The sequence below is a fragment of the Vulpes vulpes genome, chromosome 14, assembly GCF_048418805.1.
Source record: "Vulpes vulpes isolate BD-2025 chromosome 14, VulVul3, whole genome shotgun sequence".
NCBI classification, from domain to species: domain Eukaryota; kingdom Metazoa; phylum Chordata; class Mammalia; order Carnivora; family Canidae; genus Vulpes; species Vulpes vulpes.
Genome location: NC_132793.1, coordinates 109281541 through 109299501, shown reverse-complemented (window position 1 = coordinate 109299501; position 17961 = coordinate 109281541). Strand labels below are relative to the sequence as shown.

Genomic DNA, 17961 nt, shown 5'->3' with positions numbered 1-17961 from the left:
TCCTTTTTACTGCTAAGCAGTAGTCTCTTGTTTGGTTGTCGGGGTTTGTGCGTCCATCCACCAGGTGAAAGATATTTAGGTTATTTCCATCATAGTGCCTTAAAAGTGGGTGGTTCCTGAGGATGGAGGTGTCAATTCTCTGCTTCACATGGTCACTGAGGGACCCAGCCTCCTTCCATCCTGTTGCTATTCAATCTTCTTGTCTTTATCCATACAAAAACCGGATGTTAGGCATATTTGTTCCAATTGGAGGGAACTAGAAGGGGAGATAGATACCTAGGGTAAGTAAGCCAGTGAGGCACATGCTCCACATAGCACTTCCATTCTCATTTCTTCTGTGAGAGCTAAGGTGGGTGTGTCCCTCCCTACCTGCAGGGAGGCTGAGCAATGGAATTTCTAACTGGGGGCCTGTGTCCATGATGGAGAGGTTGGTTTTGGGTGGATGTCTAGCAGGCAGGCTGCAGGATTAACTTACCAGTGAAAGTCCCATTTAGGAAACAGACCAGTGGGAAAGACACACTCACATGTTCCTGTAATAACGGATTTTAGTTGGCCAGTCATTGGGAACCTTCCCCCTCTACTTACCACAAAGGAGACTTCTTGCCCAGGCTCTGATTTTCTTCTTGTTTGGGGCCCTGTCTGTTTTTGGTTTTGACTTCTGGCTTCCCTCTGTGGAGGCTCTTCCTTTGTTCCTTTTCTTCAGCCACATTTCATGTGCCTTTTGGAAGCTTTGCCTTCCTTGGATTTGTATAGACTGTAATATCCTCTTCCTTGAGGTTCCTTGCAGCCTGAGGGTTGCATTGGGGATTACATAATCACAGCTGTTCATAGATAACACACACCCACCCCCCACACCCCCCGCCTTTGGTAATATAAGTCCTTCAAAAACTAGTGGTCTTCTGGTTTAGTTGTTTCTAGTTAGTACCATGTACTAGTAACCACACTCAAATTCTTCGCTAAATGTAGTTCTTCAGCTAGTTTAGTTTTTGGCTTCCTCTTTGGATCATACCTGGCTTTGAAGGTGCATACCCTGAAGGCATCTGAAGCCGCAAGTTTGGGTGGGAAGCAAGTAAGTGCCTTTACTCTGATCTTGGGCAGGACATTTGTCTCCTTGTGTTTGCCTCAGACATCCTCACAGGGAGGCTTCAGAGCACTTCTCTTCTAAGCTGCCTGTGGGTATAGGAGCAGTCAGTCTCTCCACAGGGACCATGGGGTCGGTCTGCAGTCATTAACAGTGTGATTTCTAGCAGTGCAGGCAACGTGGTAGGAAGAGTAGGTATGACGTCATATTTCATTGAATCATGTACCCCCTCCATTGTTTCAATCTCGGGTGAGTCACTGTTTGCACTGTAGTTTCTCCTGTAAAATAGGAAAAATAAGTGCATCAGTGACATCACCTGACTTTTCTATGGAGCCATGTAGTTTACAAAGCCTTTGGTTGAGCTCATCTGTACCTCCCCGAGCTGACCCCACCTGCCCCCTAGCATGGAGTATGTGGTTTCTTCCTGGTGGTCCAGAAGTGCTGCAGAATGAATGGATGATGTGTGAAAATCAGTGGAGTGGATAATTTAACAACACATGTTCACTTCTTTTCCTTTTTTTTTTTTCTTTTAGAAAGAAAGAACTCTCAGCTACCAAGAAGGACCGCGTCAATCATTGTCTGACAATATGTGAAAACATAGTGGCACAGTCACTCAGGTAAAGTTCACTTTGAACTTTATAGTAAAAATTAAAACTATATTTTTGTTTCTAATGGGCTAGGATATTCTTTGTCTCCCCAGTTGTCTTAAGACATTTAAAGGCCCCCCTTCCCCATATTTCTGGCTATAGCTATAAGGAGTCATGTTTCTTTTTTGTTACTTATGTAGACAGTTGTAATAACCATTATGATAATTGAACAGCATTTTTATGTTTAGTTAGTACTCTTGGTAACTGTGATCATTGAAAATAGTTTTGTGTGGTATTTTTACATTATTGCAATAATTGGAAGGACAGGAGACTGTCCAGTGACTTATCTTGTGTTTGTTTTTCATTGGCACCCTGCTGCCGTTTGGTGGTTCCCTGCTGGTACCTGTTCACTTGGACTCGGGGATCAGCAGGGTTCCTGGGCAGTTGACTATAGGCCTGTCTCCCTTGCTTCATCTTTTTTCTGGGGTGAACTTGTGGCACCTTCTTTTGTGTCTTTGTCGAGTCTCCTCATTCTCTTGCTTTTGGTTGTCTTTCTTTCTAACCACTGTTCCTTGTGGCTGTGGATGGTAAATACGTCAGGCCAGTTTCTAGGGGCTGAGTAGAAGATGTGCCTGAGATTTCTGAATTGTGTTACCTGGTTGGATGTGTGTGAAATACTTCTCTCTGCTTTTCTGTTTCTTGAAACAAATAATTCATGTTATTGACCTGTTCTTCAGCTCTCTATAATCTGTTAAAAAAATAATTTTGATTTTAGTACTGACAGAAACTTAGTGACTTACATATTTTTAATGGCACCTTGTATTTGTATTTTATATTTTCAAAGTGATTTCACATATTATAATCCATTTTAGCTGAGCTTATTCCATCGTTTGGGAATGTGGTGGATGATTTCTGTTTCTAATTTGTAGAAATGTGGGAAGCAAGTGAAATAACAAATGAGAGTATGTGCTGAAAATAAAAATTCTAAGCATGCTATTGTAGAAAACAACACTGTGATAAAAGTAGGGGGAAAAAGTTTGAATTCCATCTCTACTACTTAAAAGTCAGCTGATTTTGAATAAATTTAACTTTCACTCTCTGTTGCAGCATTTATGAACTGTAAGTCTTTATTTTTAGGGTTCTTGTGAGATCGGATGACACTGTGTACATGTGTGTGTATGTTAGCCATGTGGGAGTGAGGGCTCTATATGGTTGTGATGGGTCTTGTCCAGAACTCTATAAAGTGTCACTACTTTCATTTGAAGTGACTTCAAATCTCTGACAAACATTTGCTGCCCTGCTCTTAGAGCACAGTTTTGCTTATCTGACCTCTAGCATTCAGGACTCAAAGAACATTTCACTGTGAAAGTTTACGGATGCAGAAGACAAGCTGTCTTAACATTTTGAGTGCTTCATGCTTTATACTTACTCTGTTTCTTTTGGTCTTTCTCAGTGGAATTGATGGGATGTTGGCTTAGATTTTCATATTAGTAAAGCATGTTGGGATATCTTAGGGTTGGTTTGTGGTTCAGTCTACCATCTTAACTCAAAATAATAGCTGTTAATGGTTTTCACAGTAGTATAGTTCTTCTGTTTTTATGGAGTAATACTGATTGATCTACTTGTTCTGCAGAGGAACATGTTGATGGAATATTTTATGGATCCAGAGAGGTCGTCTTTGGTGTCATCAAAGAACAATTTAATTTTAAGATACTTTACTTACTCTGCAGGAATTTCAGAGTGTAGAGCTCAAGTAGATTTTATATATATATACATATATATTTATATTTATATATATTCAGATTATAATATATAGGTTATATATTTTAATTATATATTATAAATATATTTTTAGAATTATTTATATATATATAATGTTTTATGAAATCTTTATAGCTGGTATTTCGTATGATGTCTCTTTGAATATAACTACATTTTTGGTACATTTCTGTGATATACTAACCCTGTCTAGAGGGGTTATTTCAGTGGTAGCTTCTGGAGTTTTTGTTTTTAAATTTTATTTTATTTATTATTTAATTTATTTTTCCTTTTTAAATAAGATTTTATCTACCTATTTATTTATTTATTTATTTGAGACACAGAGAGAGGCAGAGACACAGGCAGAGGGAGAAGCAGGCTCCCTGTGCGGAGCCCAGTGTGGGACTTGATCACAGGACCCTGGGATCACAACCTGAGCCAAATGCAGACGCTCAGTCATGAGCCACCCAGGTGTCCCACTTAAGGAGTTTTTAATGTGGGAAGTCATCTAAAACTTCCTGGGTATTGTGACTATTAGTGTTCTTCAGCTCTAAATTTGGTGGTGTAACCTGCTACTTCCTAAGTATGGATGAGTGTCAAGATCATCCAGGAAATTTGTCAGAAGTACAGTAATGAAGATACCTCATTGCCCTCTTTCCTAAACACACTTATATTTTCTGTTCAGATGTAGTCTGGGGCTTTGTTTTTAATAAGTCTCCTCTTGGGTAAACCTAGGAACCCTTATCTAAGTGTGTGCACTTTGATAAAGTGGTTGGGTAAAAAGAAATATACAGAAATCCATAGGTTTCCTGTATATTAGCATAAGTCAGTCAGAAACTATCAGGATCAAGATCCAATTCACCGTGGCACCAACATAACAAAATTCAAGGAACTGACAAGAAATATGCAGAAAATATGTGGGATGCTGTTGGTTTTCCTGAAAGGTATAAATGACTACTTCCCTTCCTAAATGAAAGACTTTTTTTCATAGAGCTGAATTGTCTCTAAATTAATCCACAAATTTAAATAGTCTTGATCAGAGTTCTAGGAGGGGTATTTTTGAACTTGTTCACTTGCAAGAATAAATACACGAATGTTAAAAAGAAAACCTGAAACATCTACAATATTGTGAGAGGTGGTGTACATAACATTAAAGTAGCTGTTAGACATTAAGAAAGGTGTAGGATAGAAAGGAGAGTATATGTGTGCATCTGTGTGGGTGTGAATTTATGGTAAAGATAACATTTTGTATCAGTAGTGAAGTGATGGGTTATTGAATCAAATGACTTGAAGGGAATTATATCTGTGCCTCGTATTGCAAACAGACATAAATGCCAGGTTAATTACTTAAATCTAAGAAAAATGAAATTATTATTAAAAAAGGGTATTTGATCTTAGGTGGATGAAGATTAAGGATATAAAGGAAAACATTGTTTTGACTGGAGTATAGTTCCAGTATGTCAAAATCCACCTTCAATGTACTTGAAAATAAATTCAACTTGCGGATGGTATTGACAGCATATATATCAAAGGTTTAATAGCTATATAAAGAGCAATTGTAAATCATTAAGGAAAAGACTATCAGCTTAATAGGAAAGTAGGCAAAGAACATGACCAGGTAGTTAAGGAAATAAATACGTGTGGGCCAGTGAACCTGACAGCTGATATATACTTTGTGCTTCCTTTAGGGAAGTGTTCACATTTACTAGTCATCAGGGGAAAGAGACTAATACAAAATCAAGAACAGGTTCCATTTGTCAAATTGACAAACATTAAGAAATACTTAGGTGTTTTGTCAGAGGTGATACAACCTTCTTAAGAGGCATTTTGGCAAAATATCAAGTCTTTGTGGCAGTTTCTCCTGAGGACTTTATCCTTGGGAAAGTGTGTGAAGGTGTCAGTGCAGTGCTGTTCATCCCATTAGAAAATTAAAAATAGGGATCCCTGGGTGGCGCAGCGGTTTAGCGCCTGCCTTTGGCCCAGGGCGCGATCCTGGAGACCCGGGATCAAATCCCACGTCGGGCTCCCGGTGCATGGAGCCTGCTTCTCCCTCTGCCTGTGTCTCTGCCTCTCTCTCTCTCTCTCTGTGTGACTATCATAAATAAATACAAAAAAAAAAAAAAGAAAATTAAAAATAATGACTTACCATTACTAGAATTGAAAGAGTAAGATACATTTATAGAAGAAAATGTTAGTTAACTTTATAAAAGATGATTGTTAGATATGTATATTTGTTACCAGAAAATGTATTAACACTGTTAACAACTTAAGTTTAAAATATCAAGAAAGATTTGCTCTGGCTAAGATAAATACCAAAAAGACAGATTTACTCTCCTGCCTAAGACACTTGATAATAAACAAAACATATGTAACAGTAGTTTTCAAGACTTTAGGCAAAGAACAACAGCAGTCCTTGAAAAATGGAAAACCAGTGTGGGAGGTGTATGATTCCACCACCCCCACCCCATTACTGTCTGGAAGGAGTAATGTGGGGAGTGGAAACCCCGGCAGAGCCCCTAGGATGTGTGGTTGAGGAGACAGAGCTGCTAGCTGCAACCCATTGAGAGAGCTGCACAGAATGATCTCTGGAGCCTGTGGAAGAAGAGGGGTCCTTGAGTCTTTAGCTCTTAGTGAAGTACACATGCTTGTGAGGACACAGCTGGGATAGGATATGGTCACCTCAGAAGGATTAGTAGGAACACTTGCTGGAATTCACGGTAGTGTGCGAAGAGGTCCCGCTCACACCAGCCGCAGTGGACACGTGTCCTTCCTGGGCCTTGGCTGGAGTGTGGAGAAGGGTTTGCCCTAACGGTGGGGTTAACTTAGCCCTGAACTAAGATGTTATTCTGATCCTGCCTGAGAAAACTTAGAGGCAAACCCAAGATTGTACTCTTTCATAGTAACATAATTGCATCCCAGAGTAAAGTGCAAGAGTGTTTATAGGAATTCAAAAGTATGTAGTGCCTAACGAGGTAAAAGTCAAGATCCGGCATCCAGTCAAAAATTTTCAGGAGTGCAAAGAAACGGGAAAATAAAATTTGTAGTAGTCAGTTGAAATGACTCAGAAATTGCACAGATGCTACAATTTGTACACAACCATGAGAACAGTTACTTTATGTATTCAAGAAGCTAGAGGAAAAATCGAATGTGTTAAGTAGAGATAAGATATTAAAAAGAGCTAAGTTGAACAAAGGTGAGAAGGGTAGCAGATATCTCACTGGAACAATGGACGCCAGAAGTCAGTAAGACATCGTTTGTGAAGTGGTGGAAGGAAAACACCTTGGAACTGCATAGCCAGTAGATCTGTCTCTCTCAAAAACAAAGGTGAAGTAAAGACTTTTTCAGATGTGCAAAAGCTGAAATAATTTATGTCCAGCAGGCGGCCACTTTAAGAAATATTAAAGAAGGTGTTTCAGGGGATGAATACCTACCTACTACTATTTACATTGACATGGATGAAGTTAGAGGGTATGATGCTGAGTGAAATAAATCAGAGAAAGACAATTATTATATGGTTTCACTCATGTGGAATATATGAATAGTGAAAGGGACCATAAGGGAAGTGGGGAAACTGAGTGGGGAAAATCACTGAATGGGGAAGTGGGGAAAGGGAGACAAATCAGGAGAGACTCTTAATCACAGGAAACAAAGGGTTGTGGAAGGGGAGGGGAGTGGGGGAACGGGGTCTGGGTGATGGGCGTTAAGGAGGGCATGTGATGAGATGAGCACTGGGTGTTATACTATATGTTGGCAAAATGAATTTAAGTAAAAACATAATAAAAGTCAACAACAGTAACAAAAAAGAAAGTATTTCAGGTAGAAGGAAAGTAAGGATCAGAGAGGGACCTGAGCCCACACAGGATTGAAGTGCAGAGAAGTGGCAGCTGTGCTGTGTGAATAGAAGTGTTTCCTCCTCATTAAAAGTTAGTTGATTGCTTGGAGTAAAAATACTAACCATGTATTTTGGGGCTTCATGACGTAGAAGTAGAATGTGTGACAACACTAGCACAAAGGCTGGAAATAGCTTGTGGGAGGCGGAGGAGCGTCCCTGCCCACAGAGATATGGGTCTTGATTCCTGGAATGCTGTGTAACTGGACCTCTAAGGGAAAAGATCTTCCCAGATATGATCAAGGTAAGGATTGTGAGATGGAGACATTATCCTGAGTTGTCCAGGGGGACCTCAAATATAGCCACAAGTGTCCTTATGAGGAGGCCGAGGGAGATCACACGCACACGCACATGATGATGCAAAGACCGAACAGAAACAGGCTTGAAGAGCAGAGGGAGGCGGCCACCCCCAAACTGGAAGAAGCAAGGAGCACTTCTCCTTTGAGTCTCTGGAGGGAGGTACCTTGGTATTTGGCCCAGTGATACTGATTTTGGCCTTCTGGCCTCTGGAACTGTGAGAGGGTGAAAGCCTGTGATTTTCAGCCACCCAGTTTCTAGTAATTTGTTACAGCAGCCTCAGGAAAGGAATCTAGTACTGTCGTTAGTTTCTTATGCTATATGTGATGTCGTGTAATGTCATTAAGGCAGACTGGGATGCATTAAAGATGTATACTATGAACAAGGCAAAAATTGAAAGTACAACAAAGAGTTACAGCTAATAAACTGAAAAACAAGACAAAATGGAGTTGTAAAAATACTCAACCCAAAAGAAAGCAGAAATAGGGAAAAAGGCACATAAAGAGCACCTGGGATAAGAAGGAAGGAAATAGTGTGATGGTAGATTTAAATCTAGTTACATCAATAATGCCGTTAAGCATGAGAGACAAGTTTTTTCAGATCTGATGAAAAACCAAGACCCCATATATTCTGCCTACAGTAAACCTGTTTTTAAGTATAAAGGCACACATAGCTTAATAATAAAAGAATAGAAAGAGGCTGACCATGCTAGCACTAATCACAGGTACTTCTGTTAATATCAGACGATGAATTTCTAAGCAAAGCTATTATCAGAAATAAGATGGTCATTTTATAATGATAAATGCATCAGTTCATTGAAGGAGCATAACAATCCTTAATGTTTATGTAGCTAAGTAAAGAGCTTCAAAAATACATGAAGCAAAACCTTATTGAATTGCAAGAAAAATAGACAAATTGACAATTATAGTCAGATTTCAGTAACCTCTCTCAAGCATTCTTAAGAGCAGCAGATATCAAATCTGGATCTGGAAGACTGGAATAACACTACCCACCCCTGTGGCCTGGTTGGCATATATACACTCCACCCAGAACAGCAGGAGACACGCTCTTCTCAGGTGCTCACAGCACATTTGCCAAGAGAGACCATATGTTGGGGTATACAGCAAGTCTGTGTGTAGGAAGGTTCATACAAGTGTGCTCTCTGACCTCAATGGGATTGAATTGGAATCTGTTCCAGAAAGATCGTCTCGAACACAAGTAAGACATTTCCACATGACCTGGGGTCACAGAGAAAATCAAGGGGAAATCTGAAAGTATTTTGAATTGATTGAAAATAAAAACAGGATTTCAAAAGTTGTGGTATACTGCTGCAGCTTATCCGAGGGCAGTTTATAGCAGCCAGTGCATGCTGTAGGAAAAACAGAAAGGTCTCAAATCAGTGACCTCTGCTTCCATCTCAGGAAACTTAAAAAGCAAGAGCAAATGAAACCCAAATTTAGCAGAAGAATGAACATAAAGATAAGAGCTGCAGTTAATAAAATAGAAAACAGAAGTCTATAAATATAGAAGGTCAATAAAGCTGGAAGTGAGTTCTTTGAGAGCCTCTGTAAGCCTCATTGGACCCACTGACCAGGTAAAGAGTGAAGTCACACGTTACCAGTGTCTGGAGTGAGGGAGGTGAGTTTAGTATGTATTCTATAGATAATCAACAGGATTATGAGGGAGTATTAGGAGCAAGATTATGTGGTAAATTAGACGATTTAGGTGAAATGGACAGGTTTCATGAGAGGCACATTTCTAAAGCTCTCTCAGGAAGAAATCTGTAACCTCATTAGCCCTGTATCTGTTTTATTAATGAAATTAAAATTTAAAAATCAATATTCAGTCTAGTTATTGAAGAACTTTTAAACATAATTGGAAATGGTGTATGAACCTTCTTTTTCTTTTTTCTTTTGAGACATGATTGACTTTATGACATTGTGCAGGTTTGCAGTGTATGGTGTATATGGTGTGTTGATTTGATGTCTGTATATGCTGCAGTATGGTTGCCACAGTAGTGGTAGCTGACACCTTTCTCAGGTCACAGAGTTATTGTTTCCTTTCCGTGTTGAGAAAAGTTAAGATCGGGTCTCTTAGTAGCTTTGAAGTCATAATACAGTATTTTTGATTATAGTCACTATGTTGTACATTAGCTCTTCAGAACTTATCTATAACTTGAAAGTGAACCTTCTTTTATCTGTGGGTTTTATGAAGTTGAGACACAGATAAACATATAGCTGATGAAAATTTTGCGTTCGAATTGAGATATGCTATAAAAACGATTGTTACGTATACCACTAATTTCTTCATTGATTACGTGTTGAAATAATCATATTTTCGATATATTAAATGAAATATATTTTTAAAATTAATTTTACCTGTTTCTTTTTATTTTTGTTGTACCCATTAGAAAGCATAAAATCAGACCTGTGGCTCTCATTGTGCTGCAGTAGCCAGTGCTGTTTGGGGCAGCATTTGAATGCAGTGCCCCCATCAGAGAGGCCTTTCCTGCCTGGTGCTGTCCTCACAGCTGTGTGCCACTTGGATGAGGACTGATGTGCTGCTGGGCAGCATGTTTTGTTTCTTGCTTGAATTTGTTGATTGTTGCTCACGTGTGCTTTGGTTTCTTTAGGCTTGTGGCTCTTCTGACTTTTGGTAGGAATTATGATCTAGTGGGAAAGGGAGGGACCTCTGTTTCAGAGTACTGCTGGTCAAGATCATGAGACAGTAATTGGATTTTGAGGTTTCAAAAATAACAGCATTATATAGGGGCCCTATTATTGGCTCACAGTACTCCATGGTACTGTTAATCCAGTTCCACGTACATGGCCCATCAGCCTCTCTCTCTTGGTTGTGTTCAGCCACATGGATCCTGACAGCCCAGACAGGCTCTCTTAGTCAAACATCTTAAAATCACTTACAAGCATTATATAGACTCCCGTCTTTGTAGAACTGAACTAGAGCAACAAATCCACAGCCTGACTGTGATTGTGTATAGCCTACAGTGAAATATGGTTATACTTTGGGATACATCAAAAGTAAAATTAAAAAGGAGGGGGAGTTATTTTGGTCTACTGTGTTCAGGGTTTCAAGAATTTTGTAAGTAAAAGTAACCTGTTGGCAGAAAGCGAGCAGGGGGCTCTCGGGGAGTGAACTAGTGTCTTTTTCTCTTTTTTTTTTTTTTTTTTGAGTTTAAATACATATAAAATAGTTCTTTTTAAGATTTTTAAACTAAAACTTTTTAAAAAATGAAATGTCTTGCAAGTACAATCTCTTTTTAAAATAAACTTGTAAATTTTAGAATAGTTTTAGATTGTGAAGATAACCTAGAGAGTTGCCCTAAACCCCACATCCAGTTACCCCAATTCTTAGCATCTTATATTACTGTGGTATGTTTTTCACAATTAATGAAAAGTGTTAATATACTCATTAACCTTAATGTTTATGTAATGTCATTTTTTTGTTCCAAAATCCCATATAAGATACCAGATACCTCATTGCATTTCAGTGTCATGTCTTCTTAGGCTCCTCTTGGCTGTGACAGTCTTTCTCTCTCTCTCTCTCTCCCTCTCTCTCTCTCTCTTTTTTTTTTTTATTTAGAAATTCTCCAGAATTTCAGAAACTTCTGGGCATCGCTATGGAACTTTTTCTGCTGTGCAGTGATGATGCAGAGTCGGATGTCCGGATGGTGGCTGACGAGTGCCTCAACAGAGTCATAAAAGTAAGACCCTGTGAGCCTCGCTTTCTGAGCTGGACTTGGGGCTGAGATGAGAAACTATGTCTTAACTTTCAATTTAAGTGGCAGAGTCCCTATGCATGTTTGCACCTGTTCCATTTGGTGTGTGCTTTGGTGGTGCTCTCATATCGGTCTGCGTGCTTGCTATCCCTGCTCAGTTTGAAGGCAGTGTGTTCTCCCTTACACCCAATCAATGCATAGGTCACACGTGGGCACTCCTGAGGGCCACTGGTGTTCTGGGAGAAAATTCACTGCGGCCACCAACTTTTGTTTGTGCAGAGCCTAGAGCAGCTATGAGGCCCTGGGAAGGCAGGGGATGGGTGAATGAAACCCGCCAGTCATGTCTCTATGTCTCCTGCCTCCCTTCCTTTGTCTGCTTTCCCCATGCCTGCAGAGACCTGGCTCAGGCAGCGCTATGTGCCTGTTAAGATGCAACTTCCATAACAGGTAGCTGGGGTTAGGGGTGCTGGACTGGTCAGAAGGAGTTCCCAGGGAAGGACAGCAGAGCCAAAAAGCTAAAGGGCTTGGGCCACAGGCAAGCTGAGGAGCAGGGGGAGAATGTCCGTTGCTGCTGCTACTGCTTCCGTGTCCTGTAGCTGATGTCAAGCCCAAGATCACCAGAGCTTCAAGCTTCTGTTTTCTCTTGCCCTTGAAGATAAAGTCCTTCTTCCATAACTCTTAGTGTATTGGAGAGCTATCCTTGTTTTTCTCATTCTGCCCTTCTCATTTGGGTCCCCAGCCTATCCCGGTCACCTTCCTCTAAGCTACTTTGGTGTTTGTGGATGGGCCTTTTGGACTGTGTGTCCAGACTTAGATGGAGCTCCCACTGTAGGTGTGCTAGCATTGTAGTTGGCGTTGTAAGTCTTTCCAAAAACTATTTCTTGATAAGATAATACACCTTGTTACTTCCTCTGCAGGAATCCTTGTTTCTTGGATCTTCCTAGTTTTCTTATTTTTCCCCTACAGCTTCCAGTTCCACCCCAGAAGTTTATTTAGATAAGCCTTGGAGAAGAGCCTGCATTTCTTCATTTTCCTTGAAGGCTCTTTTCCTAGTAATACTCACTTGGCCAGATAAACCAAGGACTGCGAGCTAATGTGGATTAGTTGACTGTTTTCCTTCCCGTTAGGATCTTGATAAACAAAATTGTTCTTTGGAGTCCTTCTCAGGGCTTTCTCTGGAGAGTGGTCACATTTTACATTGGCCAAGCAGTTACCCTTCCTTTCTCCTCCATGGGCTCAACCTTCCTCCAGAAGAGGATCACCCCTGCCTCTACGTTCAAGGAAATTGAGGCACTCTGCTAGGCAGATAGAGCATACATGGATTTTGGAGTGAAGGAGACCTATGTTTGAGTCTTGCCTTGTCCCTTACTAACTGAACAACTTTGGGAAATGTATTTATTTCTGTGAGCCTCAGTTTCCTTACCTACAAAGGGGATCAGACAAAGTTTGCTAGTGTGTGTGAGCATGTGTGTGAGGGTCAAAGGTGTGATGTAGGTAATGTGCTTAGCACCATCTTGGCCACTCACTGATCCTCCATGTGGTGAGAAGTATTCTTACTAATAATGAGTCTTTTTTTTTTTTTTTTTTTTTTAAATAAAGATTGATTTGCGAGAGAGCAATCATTCACACAAGCAGGGAGAGGGGCAGAGGAAAAGAGAAAAGCAGGTTCCCCGCTGAGCAAGGACTCCTGCCCCCTGGGATCATGACCTGAGCCAAAAGACGCTTAACTGACTGAGCCCCCCAGGTGCCCCAATAAAGAGATTCTTACATTCTTACCAAAGAGATTGAGGGGCATGCAAGAATACCAGCTGGTCTCTCTCATCTGTCACAGAGACTTCGTGGTCTCCTGCCATCTAGGATTCCTTCCTTTCTGGCAGCATGTTTTTACTTGGCTGGCCACACTTTCCTGGCTCCTCAGTAGCCACAGCATCTCAGTCTGCTCAGTCGGGATCAGCTGGAGGGAGGCCCTCTTCCATCTGTAGGTAGCTGCCTGGTCTTCTCCTTCCACCTGCACATCCTGCTGTTGCTTGTACCCAGTCTTCAATAGCAACCTACAGCTGGTGACTGGTTAACCTTCCTCTCCATGCTAGGTGACCGCTTGGTGATACTCATGTGCATGTGGGGTCCCACAGCATATTTACAGATGGCCTCTTTCAGTTTGTTTACTTCCCCCCAAGCCTAAATATCCTTGCTTGCTTTATTTATTCCCACTGGCAGGACCAGGCTGGGCTTTTTCTGATATTTCAGTTCTTGAACTTGGTTCTTAGAATCAGAACACCTAAAGAGGGCACCATGCCTTGCTTTGTGGCGGGTTGGGGATTAAGGAGGACAGAGGGAACAGTATGACCCCATACTGCTCTGATGTTGGCCATTGGACATGTGGGCTTTGTTCCATTTTTAAGCCTTTTGTCTTCAGTGACCTATTTCCAAGAACTGCTGGACTGAATAGTTTGGTATATGTGTGGTGATGGTGGGCTGTGACCCTGGGTTGTCATATAAGGTCTGGGTTGTCTTCCTGGCCATCTCCTGTTCCCATTTCCTCTGTTTTAGGCCTCCCAGTGTAGAAATTATAGTTTCTCCTGTTACCTCCCTGGATGTTAAGAGATCAGCCTCAGCCTCTTTTTTCTGCTTGAAGGTGGCCATGGTGGGATTTGGCTGCACTCACATCTATGCTTCTTCAGATGCTCTAGTCTTCAGATTCAGGCTGGAGGCTGGAGCCGGATCAGCATCTGGCTGGATTTGCTTTCATTGTGGCAGAGGAAGGACAGGCATGGGAGAGTGTAGATAGTCCTTGGCTTGGATGTCAGGGAGGGGTGGGACACAGACATGGTCACCTGGGAGTCAGGTCCTGGACTTCCGTCTTCTGTTAAGTATTGTTATATGCTTCTAATGAGGACCAGACTCATGGTCCTAGCAGATGGGACCTGTTGCTTTTCATTTATGTAGGAAAATGCAGTGGGGATCTGACTCAGCCTGACAGTGTGCTCCTACCTTATGTAATTTACAATCTCAGGTGGGGAAGCACATTCGTACAGAAGTAACTCAACACATGACACAAACTCTTAAGTTCTGCGAGACATTGGCAAGTCATCGTGGTGGTCAGGAGACTTAGGTGACTTCTGTCTGGGGAGGCAGAGAAGGCTTCCTGGAGGTGGTGGCTAGTAGGTGAGTGAGGAGGTTAGGGGCCTTTTTAACCACTGCAGCACCCTGCCTCCAGGGGGCTCCAGGAAACCTCTGCAAGTTCAAAGAGGAGGGTGGCTCCTGTGTGTGCCCTCAGAGAGTGGGAGGGAGGGGTTGAGAGTCAGTTCGTGGGGACTTGTACTTTATTTGGTAGACAGTGAGGAGCTCTCAAAGATTTTTGATGTGGTCAGCGGAGTGCTTTATTAAGGAAGAGGAACCTGTGTTGGAGTAGAGAAAGACCTGTGTACTGAGAATCCACGTGAGAGGCTGAGAAGACCAGGCATGGGAGAGTGAGGTCTAAGCCAGGAAGGGGCCCTGGGAGTGTGAGCGAGGAGGCAGAGGTGGACTGTTGTGGGCTCGATTGGTAGCTGAGTGGATGTGTCTGCTTTGGCGAGGAAGGGGTTCAGGAGCAGAGAGAGATCAAACTGCCATCACCCAGTGACTGGTAACCCTGATTCTGTGCTATTATTAGGGATTTGAAGTTTAGTTTTCTCTTGTTATAAAGTAAGTTTGAGATTAGTTTATAAAACAAAATGAAGGGGGTATCCCTGGGTGGCTCAGCGGTTTAGCGCCTGCCTTTGGCCCAGGGTGTGATCCTGAAGTCCCCGGAGGATTGAGTCCCACATCGGGCTCCCTGCGTGGAGCCTGCTTCTCCCTCTGCCTGTGTCTCTGCCTCTCTCTCTCTCTGTATCTCATGAATAAATAAATAAAATCTTAAAAAAAAATAAAACAAAATGAAATAAAACTTGAATATAGCTTCTGATTTTATTTGCAAGGTAGCATCTTAATACCTGTTTGTTTTGGTGTGCTTGCTTAAGGATTTGGTACAAACTGAAATGGAAGAGTTGGGATTTACAAACTTCTGAGATACTGTTATGCTTTGGAAACTCCCCAAATGTGAGTCTGCATTTGATTTTTCAGGCTCACTGAACTAGTAAGTGAACTTATGTGAGTTTTACTAAGAGCAGCTCAGTCTGTAGACATCATATGCTCTAAGTCAGGTGAAAGAAGCTTGATTAGAGGCTTGATTTTCCGTCTTTTCCTCTCTTCTTGGTGAACAGGCCATTGACACACCATTTCAGAGAAGTTGTTCTCTGCGGGCACGTGTGGGGGCCAGGAATCTTTCCCCTCCCTTCCTTCCATCTTGAGAAGCCCTCTCTAATGTGGACTTTATGCTCCTGGTAGTGGTTGCCCTCAGCTGTTCTCACTGGGTTGAAGTTGGCCTCATGGCCATTAGTTGTGGTTTGGCCCATAAGTGAGCAGGAATGAGGGTAAGGAAGGTGTTAAGGTGTATGAGGCTCCTCGCTGGCTGTGGGTTCTGAGCCATAGGACTGGGAGCATCCATGCATTGAGGGAGGACCCTCAGAAAGTATGGAGGCTCTGCACACCAGAGCGAGAGGCTCTGGTCTTCCAGGTATGCTTAACCACCCTGCTGGCGCCACAGGGTACTGATGTTGGTTCATCCAGCAGCGTGTACTTTAATGAAGAAGGAAGCCTTTCGGGTGTTTTCTCCTCTCATTGAATATTAAAGGTTTTTTATATATATATATATATAAATATATATATATTTTATATATATATTATATTTATATACACACACACACACACACACACACACACATATATTCTTTCTAATGAGCAGGTTCTTAGTTCAGCTGCTGCTATCTTCCACTTTGCCCCCAAATTGAAATTTTAATTGCCTTTTAGTTTTCTCCTAGGCTGGTGGAGTGAGCTCTTTTGTGTTTTGTTGTAGGCCCTGATGGACTCTAATCTTCCGAGGTTACAGTTAGAACTCTATAAAGAAATCAAAAAGGTAGGTTTTGGTTTTCTGTCATTGAATAAATGATACTGCTCCCCTGGATTGTGTGAAATCTTGTCTTTTATTTACTAAGTGGGAATGTTAGATGGAAATGCTATTGGTAAAGTAGACTTCACTGCTTTATTTTCCTTCACAAGGTTCCTCTTCATTATTTATAAGATGGGACAGGAATTAATTTTTCTGTCTTTATAATTAAAGCCCCTAGACGTCAACACTTCTGCAGTAGTTACACGTTTGCGTGACCTTGTGTCTAAACATAAAAATAAACCGTCACATTAATGCTCTTTTTATGAAGTCCTTTTGGAGTAGCATCAGTGATTCTTAAATGTAACTCTCAACCCACTCAGAACGGTGCTCCCCGGAGCCTGCGCGCTGCCCTGTGGAGGTTTGCTGAGCTGGCTCACCTGGTTCGGCCTCAGAAATGCAGGTGAGTTGTGCCCTCAGGATTATTATTACTATCTGTTGGTGGGGAGCCAGCTCCTGTGGCTGCTTTCCCTCTCGGCTCCAGTGTCACTGGCTCAGAGGTCTTCCCCAAGCTCTAATGCTATCTGCCTCTGCATCACAGTTGATGTTTCCTGCTTGTCTTTCCTTTGTAGCACTTCTCGCTCTCAGCAATATTCGGGGACGCTATCAGTTTGCTTTTTCATTTTCTGTTGATTTCCCACCACCACCGAGAGACAGGGTTGTGCTCCCCAGGACAGCGGGGGTCTTCCCTGTCTGTCCTTCACTGTAGCTCAGTCCTGAGAACCGTGTCTGCACGTGCTGGTTACTGAAAGGATACTTGTCACATGGTCAGAGGTTGAGAACCAGTCTCATCGTGGCTTTTAGAAAAATATGCCCTTGTCTCCCACATAAGTTAAAACTATGACTGTTAAACTGTGAATAAAGTCTGACTAGTGGGAACAGTCTAGTCTATCCTTAGTGGATTGAGAATCAGAAGATCCCAGGTTTCATCTGTGCCTTCCTTCTCCTTAACCGGCAAAACTGAGGCCCACAACAGACCTTTGGCTGTGTCCCTGAGGAACCGGTGGAGGGCTGAAACTCTCACTGTTAATAAGAAACAATGATTTATCCCACAGAGCTTGAGCTTAATAAGAATCTTAAGTGGCTGTAGAGATACATCACTAAGGAAATTTCTTTTTATATAACATTTTTCTTTTACTATCCTTATTTTGAAGATTTTGTTATATTTCTGAAGCAACACATCACAAGTTCTCCACAAGCCAGAGTGACCTTAAAAAATGTGATTGGGTCATGTCATTCCCATACTTAAACTTTTTACTCATTCCCCAGAGCTGTTCAGATAAAATCCAGACTCCTTACCTAGGGAGATTTAGCCTCCAGTGGCTACCATCATCTCAGACACTCTCGGTTGACTCATTGGCCTGATTTTGCTTCTTCTAAAAGTCATGCAGGTTTCTCTTGCTCCTCATGGCTGGTTTATTTTTTTCTGGCAAAATAGTCATCTCCTTAGGCCAGCCTAGCTTCCCTGCTATAGTCCCAGGAGTAGAACTGCTTTTCTCTGCCACATGAGGGCACCTGTCACATTAGCCCCGTGTTTGTTGAGGGGACTCCTATGGTTTCAGCCTTCTGCCCAGTGACTGGCTTCTCCTG

The 17961-nt window shown here is 41.8% G+C and overlaps 1 protein-coding gene across 2 annotated transcripts in view; it reads left to right on the top strand.

Annotated features, from left to right (window-relative positions):
* Nucleotides 1–17961, top strand: part of HTT (huntingtin) — a 146002-nt gene that overhangs the window by 11931 nt on the left and 116110 nt on the right. For both annotated transcript variants that reach the window (XM_072737636.1, XM_072737635.1), the window contains exons 2-5: nt 1615–1698; nt 11213–11333; nt 16282–16341; nt 16695–16774. In XM_072737636.1, the coding sequence (XP_072593737.1) occupies nt 1615–1698; nt 11213–11333; nt 16282–16341; nt 16695–16774 (345 nt within the window). The remainder of the gene's footprint in view (nt 1–1614; nt 1699–11212; nt 11334–16281; nt 16342–16694; nt 16775–17961) is intronic.